This window comes from Pezoporus wallicus, unplaced genomic scaffold (genome assembly GCF_028554395.1).
Source record: "Pezoporus wallicus isolate ANWC-B61680 ecotype Strahan unplaced genomic scaffold, APGP_CSIRO_Pwel_v1 contig_7073, whole genome shotgun sequence".
NCBI lineage: Eukaryota > Metazoa > Chordata > Aves > Psittaciformes > Psittacidae > Pezoporus > Pezoporus wallicus.
This window is the reverse complement of record NW_026641326.1, coordinates 130,548-147,918: the sequence shown is the minus strand read 5'-3', so window position 1 is coordinate 147,918 and position 17,371 is coordinate 130,548. Positions and strand designations below refer to the sequence as shown.

Genomic DNA, 17,371 nt, shown 5'->3' with positions numbered 1-17,371 from the left:
GCCCTCCAGTGCCCCCTTCCTCTGGGTGCGTCCCCCTCGTTCCTTCCCCTGCCCCTTCTCTCGCCCGTTTTCCCCATCGGTCCCTCTTTTCTCCCGGGTGCGTGTCCCCTGTCCCGCAGGCACTTCCCGTCCCGCAGCGGAGGGGCCGGGGCTGACTTTCTCGGTCTGTTGCAGCTGACGGCGTCGGGGGAGCCGGAGCGGGGCCAGCCCTGCAACACCTGCGGGGACCAGTGTCCTGGCTTCGCCCTGCATAAGTGGAGGTAAGGCCCGGAGAAACTCCCGTGTCCCCTCGCCCCGTTCCCCCAGAGGGCAGCGGGATCCCTATGGATCTCGCTCCGCCTCTCCCTTCGCAGGGGTTTGTGGCTCGCTCCCAACTCTGTGCGCCTCCGAGGTGTGAATGTGGCTCTTTGAGGAGCACTCGTGTTAATCTTAAACGCGTTCCCCGCGCTGGCCGGTGCTCTGGATGGGTGGGTTTGCCAGCCCTGCCGTGCAGCATGCTGGTCTGTCCGTGCCTGCCGCTGGTGCGGGGCGCAGCAGGATCCGGACCGGGACTGGGGTAACTGGTTTGCTAATTACCACCTTGCAGCCCGTCTGCTCCCTGCTGCGGTCAGGGCCTCATCCTGCTGCCCCGGGTTATGCTGAGGGCCAAAACCACCATCACCTGGTGGGGACAACTTGTGCAGGGTGGGGGTGCGAAGGGGGCATTTGGGCTGAAAGGGTTCTGTATGGTTTGCACCAGATCACCACGTGGAAATCTTTATCTCCCACCATAGTGGGATTTATCCCCTCTGTGATGCCAAGCAGAGATGCAGCTGTTGAAATGGGCGAGGGGTGTGTAGGTTGAACAAGTATTCTTGACTATTTCTGTTGTGTCTCTTTACAAGCCCGCCAGTGCCTATGAGGCACAGCGAGAGCCCTGACCTCATACTACATCTGCCCCTTCTCTCCTCCCTGCATTGTGCTGCCTAGAAATGAATTCCTGCTTGTGGGCGATCTGGGACAGGGTGATGTTAAATCTGGGCTGTGGGCTCTGGGAGCTGGTGCACAGACTTAGTAGGCTATGGAGCCCTTGGTGACCCTTTAACCTGATTTTATAGGGTTTACTGTTTTCTCCAGCATCTGCCATGCTTGGTACTCCTCCAGGCTTCTGCCCTATTCTCAGGGCTGTATCCTAGCAGATTAAAGCGTGGGTTCAAGGCAAGGATGGGGATTGATTTATTCCCTTTCAGTTGTATCTTAAGCTTTAGCCTTGTAAATCATCATTTGGTGATGCATTTACTCTGAGGGGTGGTAGGATGGGGCCTGTGGGCTGAGGTGTTCCCTGAAGGGTGTGTGGAGGCATGTGAGACTTCACTGTGGTCCCAGCCCTGCAGGTGCTGGTGGCACAGCCAGGTTCGTTGTGTCCCAATACAGACCTTCAGAAGATGAAGGTGTAAATGTGTCCCCTTCATCCTGGGCTGTGGGAGCTATGGTGTCCTGACACCCTCCCAAGGGTGAGTCTGCCACAAGTGTGTTAATAGATTTATAAGGTCACCCATGAGTTGTCTTCTTTCCAGGGCTTATAAATTATTTCCTGAACTGTCCCTGGTTGCCTGGAGTTGTTGCAGAGCAGCTTTATAATGCTTAAAAGTGTCAAGGAGAACTTTCAAATATAGGGTAAGAAAATCCATGGTCACCAAAACTTTCTCCTCTGCTTACGAGGTGCTGTGGTTTGTGTTTCGCTGTGTCAGAGGGTGCAACTGTCCTGTAGCTTTTGATGAATTAAGTGAATTTTGGTTGCATCCCATTGAAGGCCAAGTGGCTCAGCAGAAGAGGCACCCAGCTGGGTTCAGGTGAGAGTGGTGTCGTGGCTCTTTCCACCTTGTGCCCTCCACACTGGCCCACTGTGCCACATCCTGCAAAGCCCTAAGTGCAGGAGGAGGTAGAGCAGGAGGCTCCAGCCTGTCAGGACCACTCGTAGCTGTCTCTTGCCTACCCTTCTGTGAGGGACCCCTGACCCTCAGAAACCCTCCTTGATTTTGGGTAAAACTGCATGGAATCTACCAGCAGCCTTCTCTGAGGAAGGAAGGGCTACCTCCCCTGGAGCAGGAGAAGGATGGGAGCCCATTGGGTACCAGTGGGAGTCAGCACTCAGAGGCATTGCAGCTTGTGTGCTCCATCCAGGTTTGCACCCCACTGAGCCAAGTTAGACCTTACACCAAGTTACCTTACACTGGGGACTGGACAGGCTGGGAGGTCTCCTGCACATACACATTTAATTGCCTTGATATAAGAATAATTAGGCAATTAAATAAAGACAACCTATTTGCCAGAACACAATTGAGAGGAAGCACATTCATTTTTTACTAACTACTGGTCTATTAAAACCAGGTACATATAAGAAGGGCAATTATTAATAGTAGTTTTGAAGGTTGAAAATGTGCTCGGGAGGCTGTGCCCTCTGTGGTATAACCAGCTCTTGCTGAGGATGCTCACCACCACCTTAACATGCAGAATGGGCTTGGAAGAAAGCAAGGGTTTATGAGGAGATCCACAGATTAAGGACACAAACCCTGATCAATTAACCATTAGGGATCTGTAAGCCTTTTCATAATCCTTTAATAGCAGAGTTTTGCTGATAAATGTAAATGGGACCTTTCTGCTTCAAAGATGGGAATTGGTGATATGCTTTAGGGAGAAGAAAAATTATTTATAAGCTGGCAGGCACTGAAACCATTGCTGTTATAGCACTGTCATGTACATAATTCTGCAAGAATGTGCATTTTCTAGTTACCTGTGATTTTAGGTGTGAGCTGTGCAGCTACTCTGTCAAGCAGGCAAATGGCTTCATTAGATACCAAAGGTTTCTGTGCCCTTATGTTCCCTTAAAAGCCACTTTTCTCAGATTTGAGAGCTGACTTTAAGCATTGGTTGAATTGATCATTCCTGAGCCAGGGAAACCACTCAAAAATGAGTTGTGTTCTGCAGAACTCTTTTCTTTTTAGAATAAAACTGCTCTCTGTGCTGTAGGTGATGTGCAAAATGATAATGAAAGCATATTGCTAAGTGACTAAAAAATGTCCCTGGTTGTAGAGTTTGGTTTTTGAATCTTCTTAATTATGCTCTGAAATTATAATCTCAAATTTGAGTGAATTATCCTGTAAAAGTGTTAGCATATTTAACACTATTTTGGTGAAAGCAAGGAATTGGAAACACCCCGTGTTGCAGACACAGTTAAGCTGGAGCTCTCGTACCTCCTGTGTGCCACAGACCCCTGCCTCTTGTAGTAACACAGAAATTCAGTTTTCAGTTTGAAATCATTTAGCCCCAAAGAGGAGAAGGTAAATGGCTTGTGTGTGAAAATGAGTGAAAAGAATGAAAATTGAGTTCCACCATCCTTGGGTGTGTAGTCTGTGAGGACGTGGCTATTGAACTATGACTGGTATAACCCCCAATTTCTCATGGCCTGAAGAGCAAAGTGACTCCTTCCTCTAATCTCATCCCTTTATTTTATAGTAGGTTGTTAGTGAAGTACATAAGGACTGCAAAGTTCATCTGTGTGGGCTGCGGTGTGAAGGATGGAGACTGGATGTACATAACCAAAGCCTCATTAATAACAGATCAATACTGTGGAAAAAGTGAAATCAAATTCAATGAAAATCTTCCAGCTCCTTAGGAGCCCAGTTGCTGTTTTCTAATCGGGTCTGCATTACATTAAACTGTGTGCCATTCAGCTTGTTAACAAGCTTTGGCATTAAATAAAGCTGTCACTGGAGTTCGGTGAATGAATAGCCATTAAGAGTGTCTTTTGCATAATGTCTTGCAGAGAAAAGCCTTCGAGGGAGGTGGTCCGGGAGGAGGGAGGGAATTTATAACCTAGTCGTGGTGCAATTAGTGTGAATATGCAAACCTTAAAGGTGACAAATGGTTGGCAGCTCCAGGAAGGGAGCGAGTGGCTTTTGCTGCTGTTAAGCCTACTGAGAAGAGCTAATTTCGGATTTACTCTGGGCAAAGAAAAATTACAGCCTTAGTACTGTATTTAAAATAGCGGATCCTTCGTATTGGGAGATTGGCATGTGTTTAACACACAGAGGCATGGCTTGTTTTCTCCTTGAGAAAGCCATGCAAAAAGGAATGATACTCTTGCAGTTCAGCAGACCTTGCTGTTTCCTGTTCTCTATCCAAAAGCACCAGCTAAAACTGTAGATGGAGGAGACCTAGATCTCAAGATGGTATTTGCGCCCTGGTTTGAGGAAGGAGGATGTACCACCTGGTTTGCAAAGCCTGCAGAGGCAGTGGCATGCAGCTGATTTCAGAGGGAAGGCATTCAGATGCTGTAGCAGATAACTTTAGAAATAGTGTCTGAAAACCTTTGGAGAAGTCTTTGTTGCCATAGTTATTCTTCTGGTTTGCAGAAGCATTTAAATAACAGCAGTAAATATGACATAAAGACTGGTTTACTGGGGTTTTAGTTTCAGTGTGAGATGTTTTACATCTCTTCTTGGAGTCTCTCTTTTTTTTCTCACTTATGCCATATAATCTGTCCCTTGAAATCATGTTTTGGTAGGAAGGGGTCTGCTTATCTTCATGCACTGCTGTCGCACATCATGGTCCTAATATCAGTGATGTGTGCTTATACAGCTCTTAGTGCCTGGCCCTTACCTTCCAAGGCAAATTTATGTGACTGTTGACTTAAAGCTCCATTTTAACAAGTGAAGTTTTGTTTTGACCATTTATGTGTTCCCATAACTCAGCATCCCACTGTCATGTACTGTGGCCAGTGCCAAAGTTTGATCTCATTCAGTGTTGTTGGATCTTGGACCATTAGCAAGGACAAGCTTTTTAGGAGAGACCACCTGGGGAACCCAGATGGTGCAAGGTCACCCAAAGGCTTGTGATTGACCACAAAAACCTATGGGCAAGGTGCATCTGATGGACAAGAAAAGAGATGTGTGTCATGAGATAGTGACTTGGTAAATTAGGTGGTTGACCAGAACCCAGAGATGTTTGGGGTTGCTAGGTGGTGGTGAGTAGATTGCTTTACTTCTTTCTCTGCCTTATTGACTGTAGGCAGGGAGTTGCCTACAGTCAAGCAGGCAGGCAAGCATTGTCAGGCAGTGGATGTTTGTTTTCTTTTCATGTTTGTCCTGTGTCCATTGCTCTGGATATATCTGTTCGTGTGTGGAAAGCAATGAGAAACTCTCCCTGTGTTTGCAGCCTGGATCTGCGTTACCTGGTGCTGGCCCTGCCAGCACAGGGACATTCCAGGAGGCTCATCCCTGGCACATTTGAGTCTCTGGTTTGAGGCACAGTGCCTTAACCAGAGAGCAGAAACAATGATATTTGTAACACAGCACGTGAACAAATAACACTGAATTCTGACCCATTTGTTTCTACTTTTAAAAAAAGGAAAAAAGAGTACAGATTATTGCTTCCATATGTTTTCAGCATTTTTTGTAGGTTATGTATCTTTCACACACACACTCCCAGTTTTTGCCTTTCATGAATAACTTGCTTTGTGCCTCTGTCTCCTTTAAGATTCAGATATTCCACACTACCCTGCATTGTTTATTTGAAAGGCTTTGGTGGTGTGAGAATACCGATACCTTACCTTGAATGGATTCATGGTTGCATTGCTTTTGCAGAGAATTGTGCCGGGCCTGGGGGGTTTTAGCTAGTTCTTCATTTTGCAGTGGGGAAACTGCTGAAATAAGTAAAATTCATCTGGTGTGGTCTGCTGCAGAGGTGAATACCTGAGGACAGCAGGCTGCTGTCCCCAGGAGACCTGTGCGTGTCCCCAGGGGTGGTAAGGAGTCGCCTGTATCCAAGGATGCTTTCATCCTCTGTAGGGGATGCAAAAAATAAAAGTGGTCTTGTCTGCTTACTTTTCAAGCCTTTCACAAAAGGGTTGGTGTTGTTAGCTTGGGTTTAGGTTTTGTTTGTCATAAGCAGCTCAGAAAGTAGAAGTCATTCCCTCAGGTTACTCATTGACAAAGTCGGTGTCCTTCAGCCTCAGTACCCGGGGGAGTTTGGTATAGGTGGCTGCTGAATCTCAGCTCAGGAGGATGCAGGGCATGGACTTTGTTTGGCATCAGTGGCTTCAGCTGACCTGTTTACTCACTCCAGCATGATTAAGCACTTGTATAAGTGTTTGAAAAATCAGGGTCTACTTTTTCTTTGCATTTCCAACCCCTGTGGCAGTAAGGAAGAAGCAGGGTAACTAGTGATGGCCTGTGCTGCTGTCAACATTCCCACAGCATCTCTGCCAAGGAGCAACCAAGCTGTTGGGATGGGAGTTTGGGCAATTGTAGTGTCAGGATCAGCTTTGTCCTGCCCAGGGACAACTTATGTTTTAATAAATGTCAAGCACGCAGCTGAATTTAAGGAACTCCCAACCCATTTTTTGGCCTGTCCCTTCCACATCTTCGTGCCCTGATGCTGAAACAGCACTTAGAACAGCCGAGACTGATAAGGTATCCTGTTTGTGTTGGCTGGGAGACAGGATATGCACATTAACAGAGCATTACAATATTGGAGGCAGTGCTGTCTCTGGCGAAAAGCCTAAAATGAATTCTTTAATTTTTTGTATGCGATGTACGAAAGAGCAGGTGAGGTATGTGCTTGTTTCCGGGCAAGCCCACAGAGCCTGTTTGAAGTCCTTTACAAGCCACTTGGGATTGTATTGCAAGAACTCAAAGGAGTTTGAGACGCTTCTTGATTAAATTTCAGCTGAACACAGGGCCCTAGTCTGCAGCTGCTTTAAGTGGGGTTGCTCTGCTGCTGGGCTCTGCCCTGCTCCATTGCTGGCAGAAGCTGGAAAAGCAGACTTTCCCCTAGAGAAGGAGCAGTGTGGGTAGGTTTTCTGTCTGTTTTGAAGCAGCTTTGTGCAATTTTAGTTTTGTGAATGGGGTGAAAAACCACTAATAAGCTGTTATGGGTTTGGGGGTTTTCTTCTGTTTCTGGAGTGATGTGAATGACACTGATGAGGGAGGGGGCAGAGCAGACTAATACTGAAAAATTACCATTTTACAACTAAATGAATCTTTTTAAAAGTTTGTGGGGTGTTTTTGCACTAAATTTTTGGGCAATGACTACAGCTGTTTCTTGGTATGCAAAGACTAAAACGTTACCTGGTGCGAGCAAGTGGGGTTTGCCATCCTGAAAGGAGAATGGTAGCTGGTGAGTGCTTTCCCGGTGCCTCAGCTGTGGAGTTCTGCTGCTGGACACTGGCAAGGCGCAGCTTCTTCACAGAGACTTTAGGGATGGAATTCCCCGTGACAGACCTGCAAAGCTCAGAAATGGGATGGATTGGCTTGCAATGGTACCCATTGGTGCTGGAGGCTGTGGTTATGGATTTGGGTGCCGCAGAGTGTGTGATTTAGTAAGATGTGGTGAACTGATTTAACAGCTCAGTGCTGCTGCATGTGTAAAGTCCTGAGTTTATGCATCACCCTGAGCCCAGAGTAATCAGTTTTTGAAGCCTCTGATGAGAGGAGGCTGGAGGAGGTTGGAGATGAAGGATCTCATTGGTCCCATGGCACACCAGGCTGAGATGTCTTCCTTGCCTTTGGCTTCCCCATCTGCTTATTGAGTTTTCCTGTCCTGCCACAAGCCTCGTCCCTCTTGGTAGCTCCACAGGAGTGCACAGTCTGTGCTCCCTGCAGGATGCATCCCACCAACCAGGGCATGCAGTACGTGTTCAATGGGGAGGTAAAACTCCTACTCCTTTAATAGAGGGTTTACAACAGGCCTTTCTCACGAGCACTGTATGGCATGAAAGAAAAAGCTCCTGGCCACCAATTTGGAAAGAAAGCCAGACTGGGTGGATAAAGGGTGGTATCGCCAATCCTCAGCTGGGGAACCCCCAAGTGCTCTCCTCTTTGTTGCTCTCCACTGTAGAGGTCTCTTCAGTGCTTTCAAGAGTGTTTCTTTGGTTTTGTTCCCATTCTGTTTGTCTTTAAAAAGTCAATCTGCAGCCTTTTATTTTCCAAAGACATTCTCCCCACTCGTTCCCCACCCTGCCTAGTAATCCATCCTTATTACACTAGTGAGTCACTCTTCAAATAATCAATTGTGTTTTCATTGTCTGGGTTGTAAGTCTATCACCAAGCTTAAGTTTGGCCAAGCTTAAGTATCACCAAGCTTAAGTTGGATAGTATCAGCAGAGACCTTTGACAGATGGTTTTGCAATTCATGATGCTCATTTGGATATTTGCCTTCCCCCCCCCCTGATGAATAATCTCCCAGCCAAGCCAGGCTGGGGACTCTTCCCTGTGCACGCAGCATCCCTGTAGTCACTATCTAATGTCTGAAGAATTTGTAACATTAGCAGAATTGTCTGATGTGAGGAAAACTAATTTCAGGGCAAGGCTCCCAAGCATGGCTGTAAAGAGACTTCTGGTGGGCTGTTGTGTCCTCCCAGGCATTGGTGCAGAGCCTTTCTGAGGTTCACCAGTGCTGGGGCCAAGAGGTGAATATAAAACTCGGGGTGCTCCCTTCTGCTGCTGGAGGGGCCATTTCTTCCTGCCTGTGGCTCTTTGCTCCCCACGGGGCCCTGATGCTAGAGCCTAACACTTGGAGAGCTAAGTATTACAATTATTATTACCACGGAGGGAGGCACTTTGTACTCAGCCATCGCAACAAATATTTCATCCCCTATCAATTGCCGTCGTGCAGATGCTGCTGCCGTGGTGATAACAGACATAATGGCTGCTCTCTCTGATAAGGGGAGTATATAAATATAATTACTGAAATCGTGTGCAGAGCCTGTGGATGGATGGAGGAGAGTCCGTCTCCCTGTGAGGGGTTTCTCTTGCTCCAAAGCCCATCAGGAAGAGCAGGAGCTGCTGGCAGTTGAAATAGGAGCTGCTTGCACACATCTGTGAGCAATTAGTAAAAGATGTCTATTTCCCACCCCCCTTCTTTCCACTTTCTTTCTTCCTCTTCTTGAAGCCAAGCCATGGGCTGGGAGAGCTGGGAGGAAACCCCCCGTTTGAGTTTGAGATTCTTATAGGCAGCCGGTGCTTGATGTGGTCACACCCTGATAGCAGGGTGCAGGTCTAAGGACCCAACCCAAGCTTGCAGGAAGCCTCCTGCAGCCAAGGAGCCAGATATTATTTAGATCAAGCTAACAAAAAAGTATTTCCATGGCAGCAGTAACCATAGGAAACCTCCCTAGCGTGTCTCAGGTGGTTACTGTTTCCTTGTCTTTAGCTGTTTGCTTTGCCAGTGAGCAGTGGTGATGAGTGCGCTGTGCCATGGTGACACCAGGAGTGGTGGGTGAGCCTGGCTGTCCCCATCACAGGCTGTCCCCAGGGGCTCAGCAGCCATGCTCCAGCATGCATTGCAGCTCCTGGGTTTCTCTTGCACTCTAGTTGGTAAAAGGATGCTTTCAGAGGCTTCTTTAACGCCTTAAAGTCTCAAAACTACCTTTTTACCTCGTGTCAGCTCACAAATGCGTGTTTGATCCTTAAATACCCAAGGCATGAAAGTGAATTGGCTCCCAGGGTCCAATTCTTCTTCCTTTCTATAGCGTCTTAGAAAGATGCTTTTATATTCCCTCTGGCTCAGCTCATGATGCTTGGCCTTCAACCAAGATGGGGAATCTAGGACAAGAATCCCTGAGAAAAGCAAGATGAAAAGTTATAAAAAAAAAAACCCAACATTTTGTTGAGGAAAAAGTGCTGGTAAAAGATTTCATTTAGAAAAATAGACTGGGATATTTTTGGTCAGCTTCATGTGGGCACATTTACAGGAGGGCATAAGAGGAGGCTTGTTTTCCTGGTTATTGCCTCCTCTAGGAAATCCAAGCTGTGAAGTGAATACAAATGCTGGAAATGGAGAGGTTTTGCAGTGAGTCACTGGAAGGGATGTGGAACCAGTTGTGCTGGTGTGGCTCTACTGGGTGGCAACCAGCTCATCCACCAACAGCACGGGGTGGCTGTGTGGAAGCACCTGGGGGCTTAGGCATCCCTGGAGACTGCACCCATGGGTGCTCTGGCCCCAGGGCCCCTCTCCCAGGGCAGTGTGGAGATGCCCACAGCTTTGCAGAGCAGATGGGCCCTGCTTGCAGAGCCAAGGTGTTGCACAGAGATGGGTTAAAAAAAGACATCTCCTTCTGCAAGAGCATGAAGCAGAGGTGGGGAAATACATCATGATGCCAATAACGGGGATTTGGATGTTTGCATACTGCATGGTGCTGCTTCATCCTCCCCAGGCTGTCATGTCAGGGACTGGTCCTTGGGGAAAGACCTGGATGGTCTTTGACCCATCTGCCTTGGATGGATGTGGACCTCTTTGCAGGGATGCTGATGGGTTTGTTGTCTTGTAACCTGCCCTCACTCTTTGCGGATGAATTGATCCCTGGTTTTGCAAACCCACAATCCTACAGAGGTCAGGCTTTTGCTTAAGATGATGCCGCATTTGAAGAAGTGGCAGTGGGGCAGGGATAAGGCTGATTCCCTGATTCCCTTCTTCTTCTTTCCTGCCAAACAAATGGGAACACTCATGATGGAGATGGGCCCATGCCATATTAAATCTGTGTTTGGTGCCATAAAGACCATGTGCTGGAAACACATCCCCTTTAAATGTCAGATTTGAGAAGAGCTGGGACGTGAGAAGACAATAAAACTTAATATTCTTAAGTCAGGATTGTGCAGCGTAGCTTGGATTTTCAATATCGAGTGCATAATTTATTACACGATGTAGCAGTTTCAAATACATACATTTGAATATGTTTTAATATTATCTTTCCTTCCAGTAGCAGGAACAATGCTGCTTTACAAAAGAAAAATGATTTTATGTTGCCACGTGATAGTTTCAGCTTGTACCTCTAATAGAGGAGCGATGTGCTGAAGTGTGAAGGCTATCTGATAAATGCCTGCATAATAAAGCTATATTGTTTGTTCTGATTTCCCTTTTCTATTTTCAAACGTATAAATAAAACATTTTCACACTGTGCCCTGTGCCGTTCCAGCCCAGACTATTTACTTTCTGCTGGTGCAGCCTGTAGGAGATAGGAATCTTTTGGTCTGACAGGGGAAATCTGGTGGCATTAGTCCTGCGCATTGCACTCCAAGTGATCAAATAGAAGTTGAATAAATATTTTGTCTGAAGTAAAGTTAGAAGTATTAAATAAAAAACTAATGGCTCTTTCTAAACAAAGAAGCATTTGTCTCTGTGTACAGCAGAGGGTGCTCGACATCGCTGCTGCTTGGGGCTGAAGGGAAGAAAAAAATCACTACGCTTTAATTTTGCAGAAATAAAATACTGTGTGTGTATATTTGCTTATGTATGTGTGTGAGTGTGTCTATAAAAAGACACAGGGTGGCATATATATAAAAATAATTCCAGGACATAATATAAAATGTAATATTTGTAGTGGTTGCTGAAGTTGGATGGAGCGCACGTTGTGTTGATTAATGCTCAGCCTGGTGTTACGTTAAGCTTCGGAGGGGATTGAGGCATGCTGAGAGGGGAAAACAAAGAGGCCCCAGCTAGTGAATGGTTGCAGGCTTCATCTTCCTTGCAAAGACAGAGTCTGGAGACATCTTATGACATTGGGAACTATCCCGAGTCAAGGAAATATCTTGAAAGATGGATAAAAGTGGGGTGTGTGAAATCATGAGTTGTTCCTCCTAGGAAAGCAGCAGCACATCTGGGGACTGGGGGGTTCTGTGCTGGAGTTTGAAGTGCTGCAGTCTGATTCCTGGCAGAACCAATCTGGTGGAATCGCAGGGTTCTTGTGAAAGTCTGCAGGATGGTTATTACCCTCTCTTTAGAAGTTATCTGCTGTTTAAGGACACTTAAAATACTGAGTTTGGTGGATGGAGCAGGAAGCAGCCCTGGCCCCAGGGGCAAGGCAGCAGGGCTGTGTGCTGCCCGGAGCATCATTACATGGAAGATGAAGCACTTGTTTGCTAATGAGGGACCCATTCCTGTAGGTACAGAGATGTCCTTAATTGCCCAAAGCCAGTCATTACAGCTGGAGCCTCTTCTTGTGTAATCAGTTTTCTAATAGAAATAGACTTAATTTTTTCTTTCTTTCTCCCCTCCTCTAAATAACTGCACAGACACTACCAAGATGTGTTTCTCATTGAACTCTCAGTGCACCTTGTGTTTTTTTTTAAGTGCTCAGCTTTTGGCTTCACTGTGGTGCTGTTAAAAGACTTAGAGTAGCTGGATTTTGTGCTGTTTTTCTGGTGAAACCATAAGGTACCATCTTGAATTTTCATACTTCTGTCATTAATTCAAGAGGAATTTGGATTTCCTCTTGTCTCCCCCATCGAGCTGCTTGGATTGGGCTTAATTTAAATCTCTCAAAGCAGTGTTCCTGCAAGAGGCTGAAAGTGTCAACACTGTTGTATAAAATATGGGGCTGGTAAGAAGAGTGAGAGGGCATGTGGTTCAAGATAACCAGTTTATGCAAAATACACAGCTGGGTGGATTTTGCTGCTGAGTATTTGTGGAATGTAGTGATCAGAGAAATATGGAAATGTTGGAGGGGCTTTATAATAATGGGCACTAATTAAAATGAAATGGATTTGGGTGGTAGGGAGTAATCCAAGATTACAGTAGTAAGGCTTTTTCTTAAATAGGCCCTGCTATTTGGGAGGGCAGCAGAGCTCCTTGTTACACGGGATTGCAGCAAGCAGCGTTCACCCTTGCCTTGTTATTTCACAAGAGCTTGGGACAGCAAAGACATTAAATACGTGAGTAATTTCAAGGGTAGAGGCTGGCCTGTGTGTTGCTAAACACCTCACCGGGATAGAAATGCTGTTGTCTTGATGTGCCTGGATAATTGCTTTTCTGGAGCTGGGCTCTGGGAAGGATTTGTCCCATTACAGTGATTCCTCATGGCATGTTTTGGAGCAATAAGAGCAGCTTGGTCCTGCCACTACCAGATGCTCCTGCCTGGGCTGTTGGGCTGGGAGGTACTGGGAAGATGCTACTGGGGATGAACTCTTGCAGCTCTGGGACTGGGACCGAAAGCAAGATACCACTGCAGGATCCTGGTTCTGCCCCACTGGCTCCAGGTTTTCGGGCAGGAGACAGGCACATTTCTGCTCCTACTGCTTGGCTTTTCTTCTCTTGTAAGGCTTTATTGGCCTTTTTTTCAGTGCTGACCATGCCCCAAAGCACCAGACTTAGCACACCAAGTGCTTCAGGCACCAGTCTCCTTGGGAAATAATGCTTATGAGATGTTTTGCAGGAGCTTGTCATCATTACAAGAGATTTGGCAATGTGTAACTCAAAAGGCTGCACTCGTGGGCAGGCCAGCCTTGTGCTAGAGACTGGTGAGCCTTAGGACTCACCTTAGCCAATGTCAATAGAAATGAAACTACTTAAATACACAGTTAAAATATGTTATGTTAGCATGTGGACCTCCATGCAAGATTGTTCTTTAACTGTAGCTGTTAAAGGACCCCCATGGAAAAGATATAGGAGCCTGGTAAAAATATTTCCCAGTCTTAACTGCTTGTTTGCTGCCAAATGGATTTGGGGCTGAGGTGAAAGGCACCTGGGCTTGGGATATTTCTATCAACTTTGCACCTCCAAAACCTTGTAGGCAGTAAGCGGGTTAAAAAGATGCTGCGTACTTCCTTTCAGGTGATGAAATCCAGCTGCCCTGCCTGCTGGCTTTTCTCTTCCGTGCTGTCATGCAGGGTGCCCAAGCTGTGGTAGCACAGAAGGTTGTTACCAATGGCTAGCCCATTGTGGTTCATGTCCTCATGGGCTTTTCCAGATGATCCAGGAACTTAAGTAGTTCATAAAAGGAGCAAGTAGCCAAATGGACCAATAAAAGGAGCTTGTGGAAAGGCCCAGTATACTTTATAAAGAAAGAAAATGGATCCTCTAACATGAGGGTTGTGTCTTGTAAAACTTTGCAGGGCTGCTGGTGCTGTTAAACACTGGGTTTCTGCTCCAGCCGCTTGCTGCAAGCACACACGGTGACTATTTAAACCTTCTTTTTGGCCTGAGCTCTTCCAAGTTTGGGGTGAAATCCTGGCCCTGGGGAAGTTACTGGGAGACGTGCCATGAATTTCCCAGGGACCTGGAAAGCAATGCTCAGTGCAAACCTGTGATGACAGCCGTTGAATAAAAGCTGTCTGGCCTGTGTGCAGGGTGTTTTAGGCAAGGTAAAAATACAGCTTTACATCTTCTTAATGCTCTGTGATGGCAACAACTGCAGCTAGAAGGCCAAAATTCGGCCTGACTGTGGTTCTCGCTGGGAAATGCCTTTGTGTGATCCAGGAAAAGTTAAGCCTTTTGAATATGAGCGATGGATGAGTTTGCAGTAGCGGGACAGTGCGTGCACACCCGGTGTTTCTAACCATGGTAACCCCGCAAGTGAAATTTCAGCCAAGCACAGAGGGCAAGCACAAGGCTGATCAATGATTTAAATCCCACCTCCCAAGCTGTTTAAAGGGCTCATTTAAATGGGCACATGAGCTTGGGTGCCCTGCAAGCTTGAGTGGGTTTTATGCACTACCCATAGCTTCACATCTCCCTGTGCTGCCGTGAAGCCTGTAGGATGGGGAGGCACAGCATCCTTGGAGACTGAACCCCTTCATATCGTTGAATGCACAGGCAGGAAAGCAGTTGCAGGAAAGCAGAAAATAGGTATCTTGCTACTGATTCAACATTTTGTGTATCTGTGCACAGGAGTATCTGCAGCTTTGACCTTGATGCTACCCAACCTGCGAGATTTTGAACTAAATCTCTTTAGTATTCTCCTTGTGCAGTTTGGATTTGTTCTGATGGACTGCAGAGATGTGGTGGTGTTCAAGCTAGGCTTGAATTTCTTAGCTGATAAAAAATTGATATCATTCTTCTATCTTGGCCCCGAAGGGCAAAACTGCAGAGCTCGGCTAATCTTATGAAATCCGTGTCTTTTTTTGAGCTGACAGTTCCTGAGAATGGGTTCTGCTGCACCCAGACTTTAAAAATGCATCAAATTCCCGATTTTCAACCTTTAATTAAAAATTGGCTCTAAATCCAGTCTCTCAGCTCCTGAATACTGAAGAGAGACAAATTTTGTACTGTCCCTTCCGCAAAACGACCACAGAAAGGATGCATGTTGGTGTGTGGCCTTTCGCTGAGTCTGGGATAGGGTGACCCTGACTGCTGCCAACTCTAATAGAAGGGTCCAGGTTTTAAAGCAATGGCATTACATTTCCCAGTCACTGTAAATCTTTATGGTTAAGGCAGGGGGGTTACCTTTGGAGATGGCTTGATCATTGCCAGCTCTGGGAAGCTGGATGTGTTGAGCTCCGCTCCTCACTCGGGATGCTCAGCATCCCTTTGGCTACATGGGAATGTGATGGTGTCTGCTGTCATGGATAATGATGCTGTGGGGCTGGATAAACTGCCATGCTTGTGGCTACTGGGACCCTTCCTATGAGCTTTCTTCCAGAAGCAGAAACCAGCCTTCACCTTGGAGCTCAGCTGCTGCTCTCACTTTCTCCATGGCCACCTTTAGAAGGGATCAATGGTTGGCTTTGGCAGGAGCTGTTTTATTTCTTGCTTGAAAATGTAGTGATCTCAGCTGTCTGCAGGGCTGCATGAGGCTCGGTATTAGAGCTGCTTTGATGTCTGCACTGATACATCTTAAGGCAGCTCAGAATGATTTTATACAGTAGCCCCAAGGTGCTTGCACAGGAAAAAAAAAGCGCTTTAGAAATGTAAATTTTGTTTGAGGACAGATTTTTCCCTCTTAATTCAGGATGAGGCAGTGAAAATGTAGCATTTAATTAAAGTTTGTAAGGGTTTGGAAATGAATTGCTATAAACATAAAAGACATAATCAAATGCCTACCTAATCCCCACCTTAAGGGCACATTAAATGCAGAAAGAATATAATGTGTTGGAGACTAGGATTGAAAAGCGATGAGGATTTGGGAGCAGATCTTTTATAGCTGGAGCTTCTAAATTATTTTACTTCAGGCTTAGGGATTTAAATATCTACATGTTATAGATAAACATGAAGCAGCCCAATTCTCAGCTAGCACAGCTGGCATCATTCTACCAAGTCATTTTAGCTACAAATCCATGAAACATGGCCTTGTGACATGCATTACAGTGCGAGGTCTTGTCCTGATGGTGGAAGAGATGGGAATCAGCTCTAGGTTCACCATCAGGTAGAGGACTTCTCCGTCTTGGAAGCTATTTGGAGAAAAGCACCTGATAGGTTTCCATTATTGGAAGAGAACGGGGTGAAGAAGGGGATGTGGTGTTGCACAGTATCAGCGAGGAGTTGGGCTTCCTCTGCTGTGGAGCTGCTTTCTGCCTGCTCCAGCTTCAGTTTCAAAAATGAAATGAATAAAAGTGAAACAGCCTTTTATCCTGAAAGTCTCAGACAGCAGGAACCAAATGCTGTTAGCTCTCAGGGTCTCTAGAGAAATAAAATCTGGGCATGTTGGAGCTGCCTGGCTCCATCACCATCTCCTCGCTGTTGTCCCTGTATCCCTAGGCATTCTGAAGAGCTGTTTTTTTCCCCTGGAACCACCGAGTCCTCGGTATGCCCTGTAGCAACGCATTGTCAGCAGGACCCACCATGGTTTGGTTTTGCAGTTAGTGATATTAGGCTTTGTTTGGATTTGGGTAGAAACCAGGCTGCCTTCTGTGGTCTTGTTTAAGGCATTGTGATTGGTATGAAAATTGTGGCTGTCCCATGCCTGGCAGTGTTCAAGTCTGGATTAGACGGGGCTTGGAGCAACCTGCTCTAGTGGAAGTTGTCCCTGCCTATGGCAGGGGTTGGAACTGGATGAGCTTTAAGGTCCCTTCCGACCCAAACCATTCTGTGATTCATTGACATTGGGAATATTTCTCTTGGTGGAGGAAGAGCAGCGAGGTATCACCAAAAAGCCCAGCTAGACCTGCATCTCACAGTGCTTTGCTGGGATGGTGGCAGCAGAGATTTGTGTTCTTTGGGACTGAGGCTTGGAGAGGTGGGATGGGGAAGGGCTGCAGGGAGAGGGCTTGCATGGGCACCAGGGCTGGTGGTGATGGTGACAATGCTTGGAGAAGCAGAGATGGTGGTGGGGGATCACCCTTGGTGGTACCACCAGTGAACCAGAAAAAGATCAACTCATTCTCTAAATGAAAGTGGAGGAAAAGAGCTTGGGCAAAAGGGAAGTGGATGAAATACCCAGTGACAGAGCTGAAAAGTGCCCAGCTTAAGGGTAGAATTAGTCCTGTGTCTTATACTGCAGGGTCCCATGGAAACGGGGAGATCTCTCTCTTTCTGTTGAGTTGGGCTCTATGCCAGGTGAAAGAAAACATTTTCCCAACACCAAATGGAAAAAGGCAAGGCAGACGTCTTAAATGAACTGTTAAAGGAATAGAGCCGTGAAAAGAATACGTTTGCTGTGCGCTGGGGTTATGCATTAAAC

The 17,371-nt window shown here is 46.5% G+C and overlaps 1 protein-coding gene across 2 annotated transcripts in view; it reads left to right on the top strand.

Annotated features, from left to right (window-relative positions):
* The window catches only part of PRICKLE2 (prickle planar cell polarity protein 2), a 105,231-nt gene that overhangs the window by 249 nt on the left and 87,611 nt on the right, over positions 1-17,371 (top strand). For both annotated transcript variants that reach the window (XM_057422897.1, XM_057422895.1), the window contains exon 2: positions 175-260. In XM_057422897.1, the coding sequence (XP_057278880.1) occupies positions 175-260 (86 nt within the window). The remainder of the gene's footprint in view (positions 1-174; positions 261-17,371) is intronic.